Raw genomic sequence first — 14,142 nt, forward strand, 5'->3', positions numbered from 1 at the left:
AAATTCCTGTAATCAAAACATTTTCAAAATCCAGTCAAATACCTAACCTTCATTAATGTGTGTTTCAGTTTAAAGATGGCTTATTTAGGCCAGGGCAATGGTGGTGCACGCCTTTAATCCCAGTACTCAGGAGGCAAAGACAGGCAAATCTCTTTCAGTTTGAAGCCAGCCTGGTCTATAGAGCGAGTTCCAGGACAGCCAGGACTGTTACAAAGAGAAACTGTCCTGAAAAACTAAAAGATAGCTTATTTAATGATTACTGGTAATTTTTTAACATTAAATTCATAGCCAAAGCTTATTTAACATGGATTTAATCTAAAATAAAGCACAGCCTTCATGCACTTAGAAACTACTAAACAGCATTTTACTACTGTAAGACTAGTTTAAAAATCAAAATGACCCCAGAACACACAAAACTCCATTCAACCAGACAGACTATAATGTTTTTGTAGTATGAGCTGAAATAAAAACATTATTTTAATTAGGAATGTTTGTAGTATCAGATACTTTTTTTGCTCATTTGGTCATATCTATGTGGTCTGTGGTTACTATGTGGTCTGTGGTTACACTAAATTTTAAAGTGAGTGAGCAATTAAAAAATAATAATCTGCACCAGGTGTAGTGGCAGATGCCTTTAATTCTAGCACTTGGGAGTCAAGAGGCAGGAAGATCTTATAGCCAGAACTACATAATGAGACCCTGTTTCAAAACCTCAAAGTAAATAAAAATCCATGAATAATGAGCATTAACTGTTTTAATGTACTTAGACCTACTCTTCAAGATATCTCCCTACATGTTCTTTAGAAAGTCTGTCAATTTGGAGCTGAAGGGATGACTCAGTGGTTAAGAGCACTTGCTGCTCTTACAGAGAACCCAAATTCAGTTCCCAGCAATCACACAGTAGCTCACAACTGTTTCAACTCCAGTTCCAGGGGACCCAATGCCCTTATATTTGCGAACACCCATACCCAGAAAATAAAAATAAATCTAAATAAAAAGGAATATCAACTCTGTAAAGATGGGCACAGTATGTCTGACTGCTCTGCTATGATGGTTATACACAAGTATTTTACCCAAAGCAAAGACTGTTTATTTCTTCAAAAATGTTTAATATATCTAACAAATTACTTCTCTGCTGAAATTCTATACTAAAGAACTAATAAAAAGTTATCCCTGGTAGAGTATTGCACAAAATTTTCATGAAAATAATTCTTGGTAGCTGGGAGGTGGTGGTGTACGCCTTTGAGTTCAAGGCCAGCCTGGTCTACAGAGCGAGTACTAGGACAGCCAGGGTTACCCAGAGAAACCCTATGGGGGGGGGGGGGGTGATGACATTGCTGGATATAATAATCTTAAACTGGGAAATATAGCATATTCTTTTTAATTTTGTATCTTTAAATATAGGAATAAAGTTAAAATCAGTCAAACAGAGGCCAGGCATCATGGATGGCACATGGGTTTATAATCTATAACTCTAGTTCCAGGGGATCTGATGCTTTTTTCTGGCTTCCATGGGTACTGCACACATGTAGTGCACATACATGCAGGCAAAACACATATACACTATTTTAAAATAAAGTCTTTTAAAAAAAGCCTCAGTACTAAGTAGTATGAAGATTAGTGATAAGGGATTGAGTCAGTGTTTGGACATTGCCTAATATAATCTTTTTTTTTGGGGGGGGGGTGAAACAGGGTTTCTCTTTTTACCCTGGCTGTCCTGGAACTCCTCTGTAGAGCAGCATGCCACTTCCACAGAAATAGTTAAAAATTTACAGTCTTTCCTTCTACTTGGTTAGTGTTTAAACTTAAATTCTGCTGGTTTCTAAAAGTACCCTTCCCTTTGATCCCTCCAACCACACAGACCTTTATAAACCTAAATAACTCATAACTCTATAAAGGTTTTTTTTTTTAAGATTTTTGTTTTATTAATTCCCTGTATACGTTGGAGAAGGTGTAGTTGTGCATATGAGTACAGTACCCAGATGTCAGAAGAGGATATCAGATTTCCTGGAGTAGGAGTTGCAGCAGTTGTGAGCCACACAACATAGGCGATGGGAACTTGGGTCATCTCTAAGAGCAGTTACGGTCTCTTAACCACTGATGCATGTCTCCAGCACTACCAGCCCCACACAAAAATTTTTGAGACAGGGTCTCATTAAATAGCCCTAGCCGGCTATGTCTATCAGGCTGCCCTAGAAATCACAGACATCTGCCTGTCTCTGCCTCCCGAGTATCGGATTATAGATGTATCCCATCATGGGCATCTGTAGCTCTGGCTGTCCTGGAACTCACTCTGTAGACCAGGCTAGCCTGAAACTCAGAGATCTTCCTGACTCTCGAGGGCTAGGATTAAAAGCATGCGCCACCACTGCCCAACCCAAGATCTTTTTTAATTCACATAAAAGACACTCAGCATCACTAGCCAATCACAGAAATATAAATAAAAACAATTTATGGCTGGGATATAGCTCAGCTGGTATAGTGCTTGTCTAGAATGTAGGAAGTCCTAGGATCATTCCCAGCACCACAACACTCCATGTATGGTACCATGACAAAGGCCTGTTAATTCAGCACTCTAAAGGTAGAAGCAGAAGAATCTGTTTAAAGCTATCCTCAGCTCCGTAGTCTGAGGCCTTCATGACATACATCAGACCTGTTGCCAAAAAGCAAAAACTAAAATGAAGAATTTGGGATATTTATACATGAATGTTCTGCAAGCAGTCTGGCAGTTTCTCAAATGATTAAACATTAAGTTGTCAATCAAACCAAGAATTAGTTTCTAGAGAGGTGAAAACGTATGTCCACACAAAGCATACACAATGGATGACTGTATAGAGTTCAGGAGTAGAGAGCTTGCCTAGGATATGCAAAGCCCTGGGCTAGATCCCAGCATCATCAAAAAAATAATTATGTATAAGTGCTCTTATCAACATTACTCATAACAGCCAAGAGTAGGAAACCATAGATGTCTATTAAGTCATAAATACAACATGGTAAAACGAGACAATGAAATATTAGTTGGCAGTAAATAAGAAAGGGAAGCATGGCTAAAGCATTAATCTTGAAACACTATATTAAATAAAAAATTAATAGTGACTGAAGACCTCATTAAATGGTTTCATTTACATGAAACACTCAGGGAAGTAGTTTGAAGGTTGCCTCAGCCACAGCAAAGATGGAGAAACAGAAGGTACCTATCATTAGGTAGCAGTTTCTTTTGAAATGATAAATAATCTAAAATCTAATGTGATGTCTCTAGTACTTTCTGGAAATGCAGAAACTACTGAATTTATAGTTTTAAGTGGGTGAACTGAAAGAAACGAATTCTCTCACTAAAGCTGCTGTAATTTTTTTTTCCCAGAACACAAACCAGGCATAGTGGCACACACTTGTAATGCTGCACTCAGGAGTTGGCAGACAAGAGGATCAGAAATTCAAGGTCATCATTACCTGTATGTCAAGATCAAAGCCAGGCTGGGCTAACATGACAACTGTCTCAGTTTTTTATTGTTCTGAGAGAACACCATATCCTACCAAAAAATGATCCATAATTTTACCAATTATACTATTCTTTCAACATACGTGTGTGTGTGTGTGTGTGTGTGTGTGTGTGTGTGTGTATTGGTTTTTCTAAGACAGGGTTTCTCTGTGTTGTTTGGGAGCCTGTTCTGGAACTCGCTCTGTAGACCAGGCTGGCCTTGAACTCACAGAGATCTACCTGGCTCTGCCTCCCGGGTACTGGGATTAAAGGCATGCGCCACTACGGCACTGGCTTCAGCTTTCAATATTTTTAAAAATTCACTCCAAGGGCTGGAGAGATGGCTCAAGTAGTTAAGAGCACTGGCTGCTCTTAAAGAGGTCCTGAGTTCAATTCCCAGCAACCACATGGCGGCTTACAACTGTCTATGGGATCTGATGTGCATGTACATGCAGACAAATATACATAAAATAAATAAATCTTTAAAAAATTCATTCCAAAACATCATATTTAATAATTACAATAAAAAATTTGTTGACAAAGACTTTTTTTTCCCTGAATGGTTATACCAAAATTAGTTTATTTATATCACTTTTATTATTTAAAAAAATGCTCTATAATCAAGCCTGTTGGTGCACAATCTTTGTACCTAGCCAATTCTAAAATGAGTTGAGTCAAAGGATTATTCTGAAAACATTAATGCAGGAAAAGAAAAAAGAATCCCTCCCTGAGGACAGAACCTCACAGAATCAGTAAAATGAGGTCCAGATTAGTTTGTATGTATTACTACCAATTCCCAAGAGACACTTTATGTGGTGACCCTAAGTCCCAGCACACTGGAGGCAGAAGCAGGAGGATCTCTGTGAATTTAAGGCCATCCAGGTCTGTCCTGGTCCTGGACAGTTGGGGCACTGAAGACAGACCCTGTCTCAAAAACTAAATACTAAAAATTCAACTGTAGTATGCCATCAAAGGCTGCAGATGTAGGACAGCGGGCTCAATGTTTGCCTCCACTACAGAAAGCCTGGAGGAGTTCAATCTCCAGCGCCACATCAACTGAAATTTGTTATGCCAGCATAAGTGAAGAAGAGACAGAAGGACCAGACAGAAGAACAGAAGTTCAGTCCTACTTGTCTACACAGCAAGTTCAAGGTCAGCCTGGAATACAAGAGACTGTTTCAGAAAGTCCATAGAAGAGGTTAGGGAGATGGCTCAGCAGTTCAGAGGACTGGCTCCAACAGGTTTTGGTTCTCAGCACCCACACAGTGGCTCACAACTCCAGTCCCAAGAGATCCAATGCCCTTTCTGGCTGCTGCAGGCACCATGCACACATGTGGTGCAGAGACAGGCCCGCAGACAAAACATCCGTAACCCACAATAGCAACTTTTTAAAAACTTTCAATACTTTATACTATATAACAGCATTTAATTTTATAGAGAAATGACTCATTAGACAATCAAATGCACAAGCAGAGCGGCACTAAGTGCCATGGACCTGCTGCTCTGTTCACATTAATCACAGTCCAACCTATGGTGTGGGAGTCTTAAGACACACCTAACATTGCCACATGTAGCTCTGGTGGTAGGAGTTAAGAAAGAAGCTGGATGGAATTACTATTGTAGAAGGAAATAAAAAACTCAATTCTATGACTCCTTCCTTCATTTCTTCTGTGTGACCACCATTAACTCCCCATGTACCTTCAACCTTGAAACTGAATTAGGCAGGTTTTAAAACAATTTATACAACATATATTTTTAAGATTCCTACAGCTAACATTCAACTTTTATATTAAAAGCACTAAGAGCAGCAAAATAACTATTATAATTTCAGAGAAATTCAACTAAGAGTACTGCTTCAGGTAGCCAGAATAGTTAAAAAAGAAAAAAGAAAAAAAAAACCTCAGAGAAACACTGTAGGTAGCAGCTTCAAAAAAATATGTAGTGCCAAGTGGTGATGGCACACACCTTTAATCCAGTACTCAGGAGGCAGAGGCAGGCAGATCTCTGTGAATGCGAGGCCAATCTGGGCTGTTACAAAGAGAAACTTTTTGTCTCAAAAAAACCAAAGGAAAAAAGGAAACAATGTGTTACTATTAATTTTAAATTTATATAAATATACATTTGTTATATACTTACACATCTAATATACATAATTATATATGCACATATTATAAATATATAACTTATATATATAAAATACAAAACATGAGTTACTATTAATTTAAATAAATCCAAGAAAAGATTATTATCAAGAACCTGTCAAAGCTTTACAATATGTTATATGTGTGTGTCTGAGCACGCCTCTGTTCAGGTGTGTGTGCAGGTGGCAATGAGGATGCCAGGCTGTCTTCTCAGTTGTCCTCTACCTTGTAATGTGCTCACAGATTGGGCTAGAGCTGACCAACTGTCTCTGTACCAGTGTTAGTTACAGAAGCACACCACTGCCCTCGGATTTTCACATGGATATTGGGAACTGAGCTCAGGTCCTCACGCTTAGTCCACACTTGACTGACAGAGCCATCTCCCCAGCCCAAAGCGATACATTTTTAAATACTTAATGGTTAGCACATGCCAAACATATTACATGTCCAAGCCTTTTATGTAACACCCTGAATGCACCCCAAACTTCCAAGGTAGATTCTATTATCATTCTTACTCTGCAAATTAGGAAAAGGCCTGCCCAAGGTCATGTAACAAGTAAATGACTGATTTCTAATCTAGCTGTATTTAGTATTGTCCAGTATGTTAGCAGAAAATTCATAAACAGAGGACTTTAGCACAAGAGCTTTCCATTATCAAATATTTAAAAGCTAGGACATGTCAGCCCCTTAAGTGATGACAAGATAGGGCTGTTTGGGCTCTCTAATTGTAGTCAAAAGAAGGGAAACAAAATTCACGCATCATTTCAATAGAGAATATAAATATAAACAGGATGAACTGAGCTAAGATCTGACTTCAATATCTGATAACATAACCTTTCCAGAAAAAAAGCAGAAAACTCTCAGGCAAGGTGAAACAAGGTAGTGAAAAAAAAAAAAAAAAAAAACCACTGTGGGCTGGATGGGGAGTTGGCTCAGTGATTGAAGTCTTGCTACATAATCCTGAGAACATGAATTTAGGTCCCAGATCCCATCCCACATAAAGGTAGAAACAGAAAAACCGAACCCACAAAGTTACCCTCTTTGTGCCCCCCCTCCCCCGACATAAACCATGCACTAACATACAATCAAAACTTGTGGTTAGAAACACCGACTCCCTCAGGCTGGAGAGATGGCTCAGAGGTTAAAAACACTGGCTGCTCTTCCTGAGGTCCTGAATTCAATATCCAGCAACCACATGGTGGCCCATAAGCCATCTATAATGAGATCTGGTGCCCTCTTCTGGCACAACACTTGTATACATAATAAATAAGTGAATATTAAAAAGAGAAACACGGACTCCCATGGTTTCTTTTTTTTTAATGGCCCTTTTGTTTCATTATTGTCTGTTTGCTTTTTGTTTTGTTTTAGCTGTGAGAGAGAAAACATAAAGTTGAGTGGGTAAACACAGGTTAGTTCATACAGGGCCTCATAACTAGCATTCAGTGCTAGCTCATCATTAAGTTATTGGTAATAATAGGGAGTCAGTGAAGAGTTTTGGACCAGGAAATGGCATGATCTGAATGAAATACAAAGATAACTTTGATTATATATCTGGAGTACACCAACGTAAAAACACTTATAGGAAGGATTACAGCATGAACTTGAACTTGAATTTGAGGCCAATCAGGAGTTTGTGGGAAATGGGAGAGATTATCTGCTATGAAATCAAGGTTAACATATAGACTAATGTTTCTCAAACTGTGGGTTGCATCAGATATCCTGCATATCAGATATTTACATTACGATTCACAAAAGTAGCAAAACTACAGTTATAATTTTACAGTAGCAACCATTTTATAATTACAGTAGCAACAAAATGATTTTATGGCCAGGGTCACCACAACATAAGGAACTGTATTAAAGAGTCACTTTACGAAAGTTGAGAAGCACTGACCCAGACTTTTGAGTCTAGTAATGCAAAAGTTTTTAACTGGGTCCGTATCAGAACCAGTTACTAAAAATCAGTTTTGACTAAGCTAGGTCTAAGATACCATGCATGGTCAGTATACCTAAGAGGTCAGGGTCTAGTATTCAAAACTTGACTTCCACAAATATATAAATGACAAAAGGCTTAAGGAGAATCAGATTTTTGTACACTGGGAAAATGATACAGTAACCACTGAATTCTACTCTAAATGCACACAAGCAAATCTTTAAGGCCAGGAATGGTGGTGCACAATTTTAATTCTAGCAATCCAAAGACAGAGGTAGGTCAGTCCGTGAATTCAAGGCCTGCCTGGTTTACACAGCAAGTTCCAGGCCAATCAGAGCTATAAATAAATTTCAAAATTAATCAATTATGAGTTAGTACACTTCTCCTGAATTACTACTTCTTTATCTATAGTCTTCCTTCCCCATCTCTCTAAACTCCTGATTATAATAGACTTCCATCTTAGAAAAAATCCAAATTTAAAAATTCAAATAAATAATTACCCTCCCAAATTTTGGGAACACAAAAGACCATCATACACCTAGTTCATCATTAATTTATTTTAAAGAATTGTTTTAAAAGTTAATAACCACAACAATATGGATACAGCAGCACTGTCTTTCCAAAGGTAAATGGTATGTATATCCACTGTAGATTAAAATATTTTAAACCTATTTTGAAATTAAAGTATTATTAACTTCCCAGGTGAAGGTGGTGCACACCTTTAATCCCAGCACTCAGGAGCAGAGGCAGGCAGATCTCTGTGAGTTTGAGGCCAGCCTGGTCTACAATACCCTTCAATCAGTCACATGTGGTTACAAGAAAGAAAACAGTTCAACATTCCGCTGTACAGAATACTAACTTCCTTTACCCAATCAGTTCTCTAGCCATACACCCACCTGGGGCAGGTCAGACAGACTGCCTCTGGTGATCACAGAAACACACAGGGCGTCCTGCTTCTCTTCTTCACACCATTCGTGGGGCTAGTAAAACCTAACACAGTGCCAGGTAGTCCTTATTTTACTAACAAATAATTCTCAAAGCCTTGCTACTTGTAGCCAGCCATCACTCTTGAAAAAGTGGATATTACTAAGAGGATAACTTTTTGATCACATAGCATCTATTATTTTTTTCACTTTTTTTAACTCTGAAAACTTCATACATGTACATAGCATGCACATTCTGATCACTTCCACCCCTCATTCCCTGTGTCCAACTTTCCCTTTAATTTCTCCCTTAATGTCTTTAATGTAGTGTCTTAAATCTCTAGCTTAAAACAAGAGTGCCCAGTCAGGCATGAGGGCACATTTATATCCCAGCACTTCAGAGCCAGAGGCAGATGAATCTCAATACCAACCAAGTCTACACAGTGAGTTCTAAGCCAGGGATACACAGTGATATCCTGTCTCAAAAACAAACAACAAATGTCCCCAGCATTGAATTGAAAAATAAATTTAAAAAATTTTAAAGGGGACTTAAAGGCTTATTATAAAATTTCAAGATCACTTTTAAGTTTACTATCTCAGTCCAGATACGGTGGCATTTTATCCTCAAACATGGGAGGCAAACACCTGCTGATCTCTGTGAGTTCAGGCTTGCCTGGTCTACATGGAACAAAAGAGGCCAGCCAGGGCTACATAATGAGACCCTGTCTTTAAAAATATAGTCAAGTTTTCTACTTCATCGTCACTTCCCCTTGAAATTTGAAATCTCCACTTGCTTTTTGTTCTACGCCTAACCTCTGCAAAATGAACTGTCATTTGAGCTGAAAATGCTAACAGGACTTACGTCTCATGAGTTCCAAAAAAGAAAATGGGTAGTTTGTTTGTGGGTGGTTTCACGGCTCCATCAGGAACTTCATCTACCTAAAAGAAAGATCAAAAAAGTTAAAAGTTTTTTAAATGTTACGCATCTCAACACACATGAGTGAACTCAGAATAAAATACCCCAAATGGATCTGATACAAAATCAAGTCATTTTACAAATCCATTCAAATAAGTTCTAAAAGGCAAGATTTTACTTTCCCCAGAACTCATTTGGTAGCAAAACCTATACCACGCCCCACCCCCCTTTTTTGGTTTTTCAGAGACAGGGTTTCTATGTGTAGCTCAGGCTGTCCTTGAACTCAGAGATCCACCTGCCTCTGCCTCCCAAGTGCTGGAGTTAAAGGCTATGGCACAACTGTCCAACCCAATAGCAAATCTTAAGGCAGTGTACCACAATTAGCTTTCCTAAAATCCCAGTTACTTAATCTTTAACCACATTTGACACCAAGCATTTCCTATAGGGCATCTCAATCCTGCAGGAGGGCTCTACAAATCTGAGTAATGGGAGCTAGAGAAGTGACTCAGTGGTTAAGAGCACGTGCAACTCTTCCAAAGGATCTGGGTTCACACCCTCACAAGCCCCTTTCAATCACTTCTTCTAGGGGGTCTGTCACCCTCTTCTGGCCTCCTCAGGTACTCATATACATATGGCATACAAACATACACACAGAAATAAATTTTTTAAAAAAACGTAAAACACAGGAAGGCATTACTTCCCAATATTTGAGTAACAATAAGGTCAGAAAAATGCTGGGCTGTGGTAGAGCATGCCTTTAATCCAGGACAGCCAGGGCTGTTAAACAGAGAAACCCTGTCTCAAAAAAACAAAACAAAACAAAAAACCCACAAAAAACACATTCAGGGGCTTCTAAGAAAAAGAAAATGAGAGGGAAGAGATTAAAAACATTCTATTCCAATCCAAATGAACTCATTAAAAGCAGAACTTGTAACTGGCGAGATGGCTCAGTGGTTAAGAATGCTTGCTAATCTTTTCCAGAGGATCCAGGTTCAATCCCTAGCACCCACATAGCAGCTCCAAACTGTCTAACTTGAGTTTCAGGGATCTAAAATCTTTTGTACAGTACAAATCACAGAAGTAGTGTACGGACACACATGCAGGCCAAACATCCATAAGCATAAAGGTTTTTTAAATTACTAATTTTTTAAGTGGCGGTGGTGGCACATGCCTTTAATCCTTGCACTTGGGAGGCAGAGCCTGGTCTAAAGAGGAACTTCCAGGACAGCCAGAGCTACATGGAGGAAAAATAAATTTTAAAGAAGAGACCCATTTAAATCAATAGGAAAATATTCTGATCCTTCAAAGGCTATTTTTACCTTTAGTAGCACTAACTCTTTAATCACCCAAGATATAGGGAGGATGGTATAGAAAAATAAAAAATTGTTTTTTGTTTTTCAAGACAGGGTTTCTCTGTATAACAGCTCTGGTTGTCCTGGAACTCACTCTGTAGGCCAAACTGACCTTGAACTTACAAAGACCCACCTGCCTCTGGAGTGCTAGGATTAAAGGTGTGCAACTGCAACACCACCACCACCACCACCACCACCACCACAAGCAGCAGTTGAAAAAAATTTTTATTTTTTAAACTATTTTTAACTAAATACAGGTGTATGTGTCTGCGTATGAGTATGCGCATGTTTGATGAATATGTGCACATGTGTGCAAATATGCCAATGCTGAGCTGGAGCCATCTCCCGAACATTGTGGTTTGAAGCAGCCTGATGTGAGTGCTGGGAACCGAACTTAAGACTCACTGGAAGAGCAGCCAGTGCTCTTACCCCCTGAGCCCCTTCTCCAGCCTCAAAAGTAGAAAATTGTAAAGCATTTATACCTGGCTTCTAACTGCATGGAACTCTGAATATGGGTATCGGATAACCCTGGACTTTATGACACCTCAAAATAAGCATGGATGTCTTAACATCCATAAAGTGTGGTGGGGGGAGGGGGGGAACGGACCTTAAACCTTCCCAAGTCCAGCAAGCCTTAGTTAAAGTTGAAATACAATGTTTTAGAAGTACATGGTTACAGAACTAAGAGAACCATATAGGAGGAGAAAGAAATTCAACTTTAGGTCTAAAGATGTCTGCAATACATGTAAAAGTCAAAGCATGCACAAAGCAATAGTTAAGAGGGTTTCCTGTAGGAAACAAATGAGAACACCAAATACAGACAAAGTATATGACTGAGAATTGTCCCAGTGAGGCTCTACCAAAAAGGTGTATCTATGGACGGGGGCAGCTGGGGAAGAGGGCAGCAGTACTCTGGGTAATGACTCTGTCTAACAAAGGGATTTCCCCAGCCTCCCTGCGGACAGGATTAAAACTATGGGATTTATCATTTTTAAGAAAACCCTTTCAAAGATTAGTTATGTATAGGAAAAAAAAAATAAATGAATCAGGCAGTGGTTGTGCACAGCTTTAGTCCCAGCACTTGGGAGGTAGAGGCAGGTAGATCTCTGTTCCAAGCCAGCCTGGTCTCCAGGACAGCCAGGGCTACATAGAGAAACTGTTTCGAAAAACAAAACAATGAAATAAAAACAAATAAATTGTATAAAAAAATTACAATTTCAGAACACCACAATTTATTTTTTTAAATGATTTTGAATTATCTAGTCAAAATTCTTTAAGTACTATCCATCAATGTTCTGATCCTAGGCACCATTATAAACTAACAAAAAAAAAAACCAACTTTTTTTTTTTCCTCCTGAAAATGGAGCTTGGGTGTTTCATGTCACATCTTGAGTCCTTAAGACTTCTCCGGTTACAGTTAACCCAGGGTATGGTCTAACACGCCCCCCCCCCCTTTTGCCTATGGAGAACAAAAAAAACGTAAAACAACTTCTTCAAGGTCATAAGGCAAGGAATGTGAATAAAAAGATCCAAGTGCATCACCAACTGTAAATCTTGTATTAAATATGTACAAATCTAGTTTAATCACATCTGACATGCAAGGGTTTGTAAACTGCCTATTTCGTTGACGACCTGTATTTTATTCAAAATTCCAAAATTTAAGGAAATTTCAAGGTTTCACTCATTTTTAAACATAAAAACCATACTTGATTATTTCATCTACAATGGAACATGAACTGAATGTCATCTCGAAACATTTCCTGGGAAGAACACCTGTCAGAGACTCAAAAGCAAGCCGGAGGGAAGCCGCGGGTGTGAAGGAAAACCTAGAATTTTACAATTGCACGGAGGAGTACTGGGGGGAAAAAAAAAAAAAGAAAACTAAAATGAAGGGTTCCAAGTAACGGTAACGGGAAGCGAGGGAGAGGACGGACAGAAAGGAACCGGAGAAGAAACGATGGGAAGGCAGGCAGGCAGCAGGCCTCTGGAAAGGCTGCCGCCGCACCGCTACACCGGGGCTACAAATCACTTACTCGAGCTGGCCAATGAGGATAACCTTTCATCTTGGCGAAGATGAGGTCTCCAGGTTTGAAATCGCGAGTCATGTTTGGAGGGGCGACGCCGCCGGGAGTCCCAAGACCAGAAGGGGGAGCAGCGCAGCCGCGATCGGGAGATGCGAGCGCGGACACGAGCTGCGCCTGGCGGGCCCGCGGGCGGGGGAGGATGCCTCGGGGTGTCCCGACGCGCCTGCGAGGGACAGCAGGGAGGGCGGTTAAAGCGCAAACCCCGGGGAGGGGCCGCGGGGAGGAGGGCAGGGGGGAGGGGAGGCCGCGGAGGGGGAGGGGGAGCCGCCTGCGCGCCTCCTCGGAGCGCGGCCTCGGCCCCGCGCAGCGCCGGGGCCTGCGGCGGCGGCGGCCGCCACCTGAGGCAGGGATGCTGCCCGCCCGGCCGCCCTCCCTCCGGCCGGCCTCCCACCCCTACCGCTCCCAGGGCTTTTCCCACGGGCCGCAGCCCACGAGGGAGGGGCGCGGCGGGAGAGGAGGAGGGAGGCAGCGAGCGCGGCCGCCCGCTTCCCACCCGCGCCGAGCGGGGGCGGGGCGGCCCTCACCTGCCGGGCGGCGACGCTGGGGCTGCGGGGCGCGCTGGCCGCCTCTGCCCACGTCCACGCCGGCCACCTGCGCCACCAGCTGCCGCAGAGGCGTCTCAACGGCTCCGAGCTGCAACCGCCACCGCCACTGCCGCCGCCGCCGCTGCGCCGCTCCCGCGCGGCTCCCGCTCGGCGCCCGCTAGCGCTGGGCCGTACCAACTGCTCGCCCAGGTGGGGGTGGCGCGCCGACCGGAGAGGCCCGTGGCCCGCAAGCTGAGCTCTTGGAGACCCGCGGGCCCCACAGGTGTCCCTTCCTCCAGGGAATGGAAAGCAGGTGCGGCGGGACCCGCGTGAAGGGGAGGGCCTCGGGGCGACGCCCGCGCCCGAGCTGCCCGCCTCCTCCCCCCGCAGCAGGCACGGTGGTCGCGCCCGGCCCGCCCCTGCTGGCTGCTCTGCGTGTGTGTATTTGTATGTGTACTGTATGTAAAAGGCGGGGAGGGAGGAAACGATTGTTGTGGACCCGGTTTGGGGGCGGGTATCCGGGCCTGTAGCCCACGGCTGCAGGTTTAAGAGAAATTGGCAGTCCAGGGTGCTTGTTCTCGCATCCTTCTCCAAGGTGGGAGTACTATATGTAATGCTCCTGCGCGGTTTACATCATCCAAAAAGAGGAGCTGTGCAAAAACCCAGAGATCAAATTGGACCGTGAAGCAGTTGCAGGGTGTGCACCTTGTAGGCCTCGCACACATCGCAGAATGGGCTTTGCAGTCTCCTTTTCCTGGGGATGTAACATGAGAAAGCCCTATTTCATTTCT

The 14,142-nt window shown here is 42.0% G+C and overlaps 2 protein-coding genes across 5 annotated transcripts in view; one reads left to right on the plus strand and one right to left on the minus strand.

Moving 5' to 3' along the window:
* The window catches only part of Snapc3 (small nuclear RNA activating complex polypeptide 3), a 66,008-nt gene extending 60,883 nt beyond the window's left edge, over positions 1–5,125 (plus strand). The window contains exon 11 of the mRNA XM_006975989.4: positions 3,362–5,125. The gene's annotated coding sequence lies outside the window, so the exon portion shown is untranslated. The remainder of the gene's footprint in view (positions 1–3,361) is intronic.
* The window catches only part of Psip1 (PC4 and SRSF1 interacting protein 1), a 39,902-nt gene extending 26,409 nt beyond the window's left edge, over positions 1–13,493 (minus strand). For all 4 annotated transcript variants that reach the window (XM_076564442.1, XM_076564443.1, XM_076564444.1 and 1 more), the window contains exons 1-3: positions 13,352–13,493; positions 12,777–12,990; positions 9,338–9,414 (exon numbers count right to left, since the gene is read on the minus strand). In XM_076564442.1, the coding sequence (XP_076420557.1) occupies positions 9,338–9,414; positions 12,777–12,848 (149 nt within the window). In that variant the 5' untranslated portion in view covers positions 12,849–12,990; positions 13,352–13,493. The remainder of the gene's footprint in view (positions 1–9,337; positions 9,415–12,776; positions 12,991–13,351) is intronic.
* Positions 13,494–14,142: the final 649 nt, after the last annotated feature.

This window comes from Peromyscus maniculatus, chromosome 2 (genome assembly GCF_049852395.1).
Source record: "Peromyscus maniculatus bairdii isolate BWxNUB_F1_BW_parent chromosome 2, HU_Pman_BW_mat_3.1, whole genome shotgun sequence".
NCBI lineage: Eukaryota > Metazoa > Chordata > Mammalia > Rodentia > Cricetidae > Peromyscus > Peromyscus maniculatus.